Raw genomic sequence first — 9,606 nt, 5'->3', positions numbered from 1 at the left:
GACTGGTCTTATTGTCTAGAAGAGCACGATCTGTCTCTCGGCACCGATGCTACTCCAGGATATTGCTCTTGTTCTGGAGTGTATATAAGGCTCGTGCTCTCGGCTAGATCAAAGCATACTTTGGCAAGACCTTCTAGGAGAACGTATCGTCACCTAACGAGCTCAAAGCGAGACCCATTAAGGTACGCATATATTCCACTTTTTAATTTTTATAATCTACAATTTAATTTTAATTATCAAATTAAATTGTAGATTATTTATTACGGATGTCAGAGATAGTGACAAGGATTTTCTGATATGCGAGGTTTTGTTTCAATAAAAGAATTTCTCTTTGTTTTCGAAAATCTTTATTCATTCTAAATATTGACTTTACACAAGAAAAATCTGTCTTATCCGCAATGGGGTACATTGTGTTTGACAGTGCGCACTGCGTTTCTCTCTCTTATCGACGACTAGTAAGAACGACAGTATTACGGCAAAAGTGTAGGATAAAGCATGAAAACTTGGGGTATCCCAAGCTGCAACGTGCGACAGAGATGGCGTGGCCTTTACGATTCTTCACAATTCCATTCGATTGATCTTTCAGTATCTTTCCTACGATTCGATAAAAATAGTTGATATGCAGAGTAATGCAATTTTTATTATCAAACGTAATTTTCTCAGATAAGAAAATTTTATTTTGATTGAATATTTTTAGAGCCTTACGTAGATGTATGCATAAATTGCATAAATCGAGAATCTGATGTAAAATTTATTTACGATTATCAGAAGAATAGTATTTTATGCAGGAGAATCATGGCTCTTCATTTTGTAATCTATCTAAAATATTTTCTTCAAGATGTTATGATGTCAAGAAAGCAAGAGTGCTGTTGCTTATTACGTTACATTCTAAGCAAAGTCCGTTTTGCTTCGCAAACGTCGTTTAACGAAAGAATTCAGTCGTCACTGTCGTAAATTATAGATCCGTGTATCGTGGGAAGACCGAGTAATCCTACACGGATAATAGAGGTATCAATAGAGAAAATGATACATAATGGACAGATAGACTTACGGGAAAACGTAGGAACGGAACACAATCCAGTTACGGAGCTAATGGATTACGAAACGCACGACAAATTGGCCGTTAGCGTGAAATGGAAAATCCACGATACACCTTCGACGCGGCGTGTACGGTGAAATAAATTGTCTCCCTGACATTTTTCAATTCCGCGAAACGTACATACACGCGTTTCACTGTTGCATTCGACGCAAACTTCACGTGTTAAAGAATCATTGTATCTTCCGATCGCTCATAGTCTTGCTTAATTAATTAATATCTGATGTACGCCAATCTCATGGATGCGACTAGAAAGAATTATTATCAATTCGATTATTATCAATAATCGAAATCGAATCTGGCTTGATAAATTGTACATCATACGTTGATTTCAAATCAACTTGCTGCGCAACACAAAACAGCGCTGTTTTTGTTGACAACAAGTCGGAAGAATAACGGATGTGTTTACTAGCAATTCCGAGAATGTCGTAATTCTCAACTAACAGCGAGTATCTCGCTCTTGGTAGTGCAAAGGAAACAATAATACAGATATATTTGGAATTTGGAACGCGTGGAAAATAATTGATAATTAATCGGTAAACAGCGATTTTTTGCCAGTTGCTGCAATCTTGCGTTCTGTCCTTGTTATTTTGCTACAAATTAAACATCGGTTAATATTATTGGTAAACGCGATGCACCGCGTGTTTGCCGGCGCTCCTGCCTGCAGCTCGAGATGGCTCGGACGCTTCATCTCTATGCAGCGGGGATGCTGGTCACGTCTCTTATCCGCTCGGACACTTAGTAGCACTTACGCTTATCTTAATGACCAGGAACGCTCGTAGCGTTAATGGTTCTCTTAAAATTAGCACGCGGAACAAGGCCGTACGTGCGCTGAAAATCTTCGAAAAACGCCACTTGCTCCGTACACATGTCGGCAACGTACGCATTAATTCTTTTCTTTTATATATATATATATATATATATTTTTTTTGTCGCAGTTTGAAACAGTCGAAAAAGAGAGGCGCGTTTGCAGGGACCTCACGATTATTGCAGCAATTTAGATAAATTTAATTGTTACATCACTGAATCCGAAAGTCGTTCGCATACCACGCGTTGATTGCTACTAAATGAAGAGTCACATGCGGAAAGGAAACGCTCACCTTCGAGATTCACGAATAATCCGACAATGCGTGGATGAAACAAAGAAAAGGGATGATAAAGTGTTGGAGGGGATCATTATTTCCTCGTGACGCTTGCGTCACCGTGATCGCGGGGGCGATTTGCGATTTCGAGCGGTCGGTTGGAAACGATAGACTAGAGAAACGAGCGACGAGAGCGGTAGCGATCGCGATCGCGCAATTTAAAATTGCACTGCTACTCGTACGGATCGTTGCCTCGACAAATCTACCGTGACAGTTAGGTGGCCTATTGTTTTTCGTTCGCGCTCGTTCCACGCGGTAAACGAGCGAAGAACTTCCTCTCTCGGGCCGGTTCTCAAGTGAGCGAACGAAGCGATTTGATTACGATTGCATGAGATTCCGAGTTTATGATGCTGGGGCTCGGTAAAAAGATTTCCGCGAAGTCACCGATATTAGAGAATCTTGCAATCATCGCAACGTCAAGCTGTCCGTCTCTCGCGCACGCTCGTCTTCGATAATAACGGATGGTTCACACAACGGGTCGGACTTTGCTTGAATCTGCGGCGAAATCAGTTAGATATCCGATCCCCGTATAAGAGTGGAAGGAACGTTTTAATAATACCCAATGAGAATTGTTTGAGCGTCACTCACGACGAATTACCGACGTTGCTCTGCGCTAATTAACGCCCGAAAGCCATTAGTGCCCTTTGAAAGCTGCCAATAAGTTCCGAGTCGTTCGTCCTTGCGCAATTATTTAACGGGCTGACATAGCGAGCGCATCCGAAGGAAGCGTTACCCGCGGAATATCGATTTGGCCCGCTTGTGTCGTTCACGGTTCTTTGTTGTCCTCTCCATTTCCGTATTATCTTTCTCGGAGGTAGAGATACCGTCTTCATCGCGGTTGTCACCGCGCGTCCACTCTTTGCAGATGACCAGCAGACGCGTGCTCGTCTTTCTCGTCCTGCTGCTGCTCGTGAACGCCGCGATTTGTCAAACCTTCCAATACAGCCGCGGATGGACCAACGGCAAGAGATCCGAGTTCCCGAGCGCGGCGGACGAGCGTTTCACCAACGGCGACCTGAAGAGATTGAAGATGCTGGTGCACGGAAACGCCGACGAACAAGTAAATCTTCGAGAGCGATATGCGCAACAGCTTGAAGCTTGAGTCTGAATGTGCATTCGTGGATTGATATCTCCGTGTAAATGGTGTACTACTTTAATTTTAATCAGAAAGAGTCTCGGATAAATCTATCGATGTCTTCCTTCGCAGCCGCTGCTGTTTCATTGTGACTTCGTGGACAAGAGAAAACTCGTTCACGCGGACAATTACGCGCCCCGGCTACGCCACGAGAAGGAGCAGAACGACGATAATTACTGAAACGGATACGTTCACCGTATGTGACGGCCATCACGTATCGATCGCTTCGAGGAAATGCTCTACCTGTATTTTAGGCATCTAGTTTTAATCAAATAAATTATCAGTGTCCCGAAATCTGCAATGTAACGATAATTTATAGCCGTCGTCTATCGCGTGATATCCTTCCCGAGCAGCATCCTTCAGTCAACCGATTCAGTTGACGTCCTCAGAGGTAAATGAAACTGTTGATCGCACGTAAAGCACGATCGATGAATCGGTATCGGAATTGGAATTATTATGTACAAATGGACATGTTGTGTGTTTCTTCGCCGATCTCGTCCGATCCTGGTCGTGACGGCTAATTAAGTTTCGCTCTCTTAATTGGACAGACCGGCCGATGGAATAGATCGCGGACGGTCGTTGGTGCGCGCTCAACGCGGGGGATTTTGTCTGTCAACGGAAGATGGAGTGAAACCGTGCCGAATAGAGACACCCGCTGAGTCCGTGGATTATCCCCACGGACAACTTATCTCCCACAGCAATAGTCGGGCACTCGGACCCCGAGTCATGCCAGGCGTGTATCAGATGTTGGCGATAAGGATCGTTTGAGCGAAATAACAGATTAATTTTTGATTGAATCTCGTGCAGCAATGAGCTCGAGCAGCGTTCCGCCGCCTGCGTTCGAGCAAGGAGCGTTCGATCCGCAGGACGATTCCAGCGGATCGCATCGCCCATCGCGATCATCGTTACGTTCATCGGTTCATTTAGATCGTCGCGGTGAATCGCGCGGCGGTATCAACGGCGCGATTTTCGAGACGCTCACGGCAGCACTCAGGATTATTGGTCGACGGCGACGTCGACGGGGCGTACGTAACTATTGCACACGGCTAATGCACTTAAAACTTAGCTGTTAATCAGAAACCAATTACGGCAGGCGGGACGAAATGAGTTTAATCGCATTAAATATTAAAACATCCTGACGATACCGCTGCTGCTCGAGTGCTCGCTCGTCTCCAGCGTATACCCGGTGTCTCCATCAAGTACGCACGAGTCAGTCATCACGGGGGAGGCGCAGCACACTCCGCACGTGCCGTCGGTCTCAGCCATTTTCTTAATACCCACGGGAACGGCCGATGAACAACCGCCATAGCATCGAGCATTTTGCATCGCGCCTTCGCAACAATCGAGTTTCCTGACGAAGATCTTGCCGGCGAACGGCACAACAAACGAGAATCTTCTCGGCTAGCGAGAATGGAACGTTATCCATGGAACGTCACGGGAACCATGGCCTTCTGAGAATTTTCTCAGAGGATGGTTTATAAGAAGCCGATGTAAGAAATATCACGGGTTGTAGCCTCTGATCTAGTAAAATATCTCTCTCGTCAAACGATCGCGAGAACGATATAAATACGCGTCGCTAAATTATACGTCTGTACGACGTATCGCGGCAATAAAGCCCGATGGCCGACGTCTTCTGCAGTAAAATAAATAGTGACGATCGCAAAATACAACCTGTCGAGGAATAATGTAAGACCTGATGGAAACTCGTTGAGCATACGAGTCGCAGCGTGAATGATGTACGATCCGTTCTGTATCCCCTGCAAATTTTAATATAATGCCGCATACAGCGGTATAGCATGTATGTTTCATGCTGAAATTGGAGTAGAGGGAGCATAGCCCTAAAAATAAAACAGTGCCAGAGTACAACAAAAGATCGAAGCGTTCTCTTTCGAGCTTCTTGCGACAACGAGTCGCAAAAAGCCGCCTCAACAATTGCAATTACATCGTTCCTCGGGAGCGTCGTGAAGTTATTTCTTCCTCGGGCGCATCACGCCCGTCTGTGAAATTTAACGGCGCTCTTTCCCGGTACAGCACAGATACGAGAGGCTGCGAAACGAATTCCTATTAGCGATAGAAACAGAAACGTCGGCGCGGTGAAAAGCGGCCCGACAGCTCCCCGGTATAAATACATAAAATCGGGCAATCATCCTAAATGGCCGCCTCGCTACCGGATCAGGAGCGGCTGTCGCCTTTTTCGAGCTGTCGTCTGTCGCCCGTCGTTTGTCGCGCGACAAGGGAGTGCGTAGTTCCAGCACCATTCCAGCACCACGTAGTTGAAAACGAAAAAGCGTGGAACGACGAGAAAGCGTTTGACAAGTACAATTTCCGTCTCGGGCATGTCACGCTCACGTTGCTTTTATTACTTTCGCTCGTATGCTTCCGCCACCCTTCTCGGGACGACACACGTTATAGTTTATCATACCGTTTTTCAAACATTAATGCACCCTCGAGAGATAACGATGCTTCTCGCTAATATTATCCGATTATTTGCTAGCGTTGGAACAGCTAATTAATGCTAATCGTTCACTTATACCGTGTCTGGTCTTTCTAGATTTTCGGTGCTTTCATCCTCGTGTTTCCCATCGAACGAGCGAGTTTTTGCGAGTTTTTGCAAACGTCGATCGCCGCTAGGCGATTCGGCGTCGAAGCAGAATCCACGGAGAAGCATAGTCGAAATCACCGTCTGTCTGCCGGCGTCTATCCGAAAAAAAGCGGTTTCGGTTTTAACACGACTCCAGCCGTTTCCGCCGCGGCGAAACCGCAAACGATCGGAAATAGAGAAACTACTTCGCAAGATAGTTGCGGGGGGACCCGTTTTACGGGCAGGAAACGAGCGGTGCTTCGACACTGTGTTTTAGGAGACGCGCACGAGGCGTCTTAACGGCCGCGAGAGAATTGATTAGCCTCTCCCAAGTCCGATGAAAATACCATTCGACAACTAGGCGATGCGTCGTTTCGCAGCAGCGAAATCGGGACGAAATACTCCTCTTTCTCGGACCCGCAACATTTGCAATCCTTGCAAACTTACTGGCAAATCGTTGCACGCGAAGCAACGAAATTTTAATGCGATCTTTAACGGTCCTCTTAGAACGCTCGCCGACAATAAATCCGCCTGGAACGGATCTGGATGAATGTTATTCATATTCACCGAGATTTACCGGAGAAAGAGAAAGTCGTAAATCTAATGCCGCTATTTCGCGCGCAATCATCATCCGGAAGTATCTCTGGACGCTCGACGCCGGTGCTCGCACGCACGTGTGCTCGCGGATTTATTTTTTATCGGAACTATCAATTTCCATGAGCGCGACTCGTTGCCGAGTCGCGAAATTGAGAGACGGCGAGGCGACGGCGCGAGAAAAAAGCGTTACCGCGCTCGCTCGCCAAAGCGCAATCACAATAAATTTTCCACAAGCGTGTAAATATGGCAGCGCGCCGCTCATGATTTTTTAAACGCGCTCCACGTGTCATGCGCATACACACCTGACACATTCGTCTACCACGTATAACGATCTACGTGTGCGAATGTATCGCACGATACGGTGCTCGGGAATCAATCGGCCGATCAAACGAAACGACGTTATTAACACCGCTTCCTGCGTTCTCTCCGTGGACTCATTTTGCGCTGTCATTCCCCTCCCCTCGACTGAGTCTCGTTGAAGATTTTACTCCCGCGTACTCGATCGCACCCGGAGATCGACGTCGTTATTAACGAGGTTCGCAAGACAACGCGTTCCCACGTCACTGCGCCATTTGAAATCAGATAACCCGAACACGAGGCGGAAAGCGTCTACGTACTCCCAGGAAATTAACGTACGCGATATAAACCCCGTTCTCCAATTAACCGCGATGAACGAATAATTTCGTGCATGTTGCGGCATCGCGTATCGCGAATGTGTGCGCCGTGTGTGTATGAAAGGACGTACGTCCTTCTTACGAGAGGAGACGGAGGCCCGATGCAGGGAAATAATCGTTAATCATTGTACCGAATCGAGAGAGCGAAGCACGCGGGAAGGACGAAGAGGGAACAGCGAGGAGACTAATATTGGATTAGTTTTTAATTCGTGTTCCCCCCTCTCGGTTTCGATAGCCACGCGAAACAACGGTACGCCAACGAGGGACGGCGGCGTGTGCGTGCGTGCGAGCGTGCATGAGCGTAGATTAATTTCCAGGGTGTGTGCATCGAGTGCCGAGAGTCGGGGAGGGCAATGAGTAGTAAACGGCATCAATAATTTGCATAATTCCGCGTTGATTTGCGCGTGACTCGCGAGATTACACGGTGATCGACGCGCCAGTTGCTTGAAACTTACAATTTTCTCGAAAAACGGTATTATTTACACGTACCACTCGATTATCATTAGCAACGGAGCGGTCGGTTACAGCAGCGCATTAGTCTAAAGCAGTCGCAAATGATGAAGACGTCCGACTCCAAAGCTGTCGTGTTGCGCGTCCAAGATTTTCTTTTCTTTTTCTTTTTTTTCGGGAGCCACAGAAAACAGGGAGAAATTACTCTGTACTACGTGTTTTAATACCATTTAATACGCGACCGTACGTGAGAAGAGTGCGTCTCGCGCGTCATTATCTTTTCGAGCTGAACCTTGGGAAGCTGAAACCAGGATTTTTAATTTTCGTCCGGGTTTTTTTCGTATCCACCGCAGCGGTCAACGACTCGTCGTTTCGGCTGTGGGACTCGACAGAGTTCCACTGCTCCGGACGTCTTGATACACGGGGATCTCGTAATTGGTCACCGGCGTCCACGTTAAAAACTAGAAATACCGCAGAAAGGTCTCCGCTTGAGACGAGATTACAGGGCGCCGGTGACGCGCCGCCTTCGTTCGGTGTGTAGCCCGCTCGGTATCTATCGAAAACGGTCTTCTGCGCTAAACGGCGGAAACATTTGGGATACGTTTACCACGGATACACCGACTTCCGTCGAATATACTCTTTTGGGAACACGTGGTGCACCGGCCAGACTGACTTTTAGGCTTGATCATTACTTTGACTCACTTGCTTGACCAATTATCTCTGGATAAATTGGACTCAGGCGTCTCGATTCAGTCAGTGAGAAACAATCGAATCCTCTAATGCTACATCCACGTAGCGTTAAAGAGCAACATTTGAAAAAGAATTGATTAAAGTTGTCCCACAAATATGTTTCTATATTAATATCAAGTCAGACATACCACCTGACAGACCATTAAAGCAGTTTACTGATTGCAATCGGATACCTCGTAATTCACGGTGGAGACCCGCGCAAGGTATCTGAGATCGTCGTTCGTGGTGGCGGATATTTGTCTCCAAATAATTGGGCGGGGGACGGCGCGCCGCATCTCCTCTGCAATTATAGGCAGTAAACACGGCCACATCCGGTACAGGGTGTCCTCGTATAGGTGAAGTGGGATAATTCCACGAGGAAAGACACCGATTAAGGCGATCGGGAGGGAAGGAGAAAAGGGATTCCCGCGGAGTCGTTCATGGACGTTGCTGAGGTCGGAGATGAAGGCGAGACACGGAGAAAACGAGAGGGAAAAGAGCGGAAAACCGAGCGCCGAGGATCGTGCGACCGCGACAAGGTAGTCGTTTGACGATCGAAATGACGGAAGCCGTGCCACCGAGGAAGATGTAGGCATTACACGGCGTACTGACACAGAATAATGAGTCCTCATTACGATAACTCATCGTGATGCTTTCCTCGTATTTCTTGAACGGGAGCAATTTGCTCAAGTGTACCGATCTCGTTGAGAGAAATAAAAAGTGTCTCATTCCGTCCGCGAATACGCAGGTACTATGAGGAATTTCCCTCCGTAAAAGCAACACGCGTGTGTTACGTGAAGATAACGTGAGATAACGTGAAAGCGTGATCCACGCTTCCCACGGCGGCCGGCCAGCTCGATTATTAATCGAAAGATTAATTCTGAATCCGCTGAATTTTTTATACTCTTGCGGAAGCTCTTGCGACAGTTGCTTTCCCACGTCAAACTCACGTCTGTTAATCGACGCGATGATACTCGAGATAGTGACGTAAAAAATTCATCGGGATCAATAATCATCCATATATCTGTATAAAAGAACGAATTAATGCCGGTTATTAATGCTGAAATTGTGTTAGTTGATTATTCCCTTTACAATCGCGGCGTAATTCCGACACAGCTTCTCTTCCCACGCAGCTTTCCATCGACACGATTGTCTTCACAAGGACATGTAGTTTAAGCAAGAAGCGTGTAGCAGTTAAATCA

The 9,606-nt window shown here is 46.7% G+C and overlaps 1 protein-coding gene across 1 annotated transcript; it reads left to right on the top strand.

Annotated features, from left to right (window-relative positions):
• The first annotated feature begins 62 nt into the window (after nt 1-62).
• Nucleotides 63-3,667, top strand: LOC105280293 (pro-corazonin). Its single transcript, XM_011340717.3, has 3 exons — nt 63-182; nt 3,104-3,298; nt 3,446-3,667. Exons 2-3 carry the CDS (start codon nt 3,104-3,106, stop codon nt 3,551-3,553), a joined length of 303 nt encoding a protein of 100 aa, XP_011339019.1. The 5' UTR covers nt 63-182; the 3' UTR covers nt 3,554-3,667.
• The last annotated feature ends 5,939 nt before the right edge of the window (nt 3,668-9,606 follow it).

Source organism: Ooceraea biroi, chromosome 1 (assembly GCF_003672135.1).
Source record: "Ooceraea biroi isolate clonal line C1 chromosome 1, Obir_v5.4, whole genome shotgun sequence".
In the NCBI taxonomy this organism is placed as follows: Eukaryota; Metazoa; Arthropoda; class Insecta; order Hymenoptera; family Formicidae; genus Ooceraea; species Ooceraea biroi.
This window is presented reverse-complemented; position numbering and strand designations above follow the sequence as displayed.

What these genes read in the sequence shown, in the direction of transcription:
- LOC105280293 (XM_011340717.3), top strand. Translation starts at nt 3,104, where the DNA reads ATGACCAGCAGACGCGTGCTCGTCTTTCTCGTCCTGCTGCTGCTCGTG. An exon ending in ACGGAAACGCCGACGAACAA is followed by an intron (nt 3,299 to 3,445) that starts GTAAATCTTCGA and finishes CTTCCTTCGCAG; the next exon opens with CCGCTGCTGTTTCATTGTGA.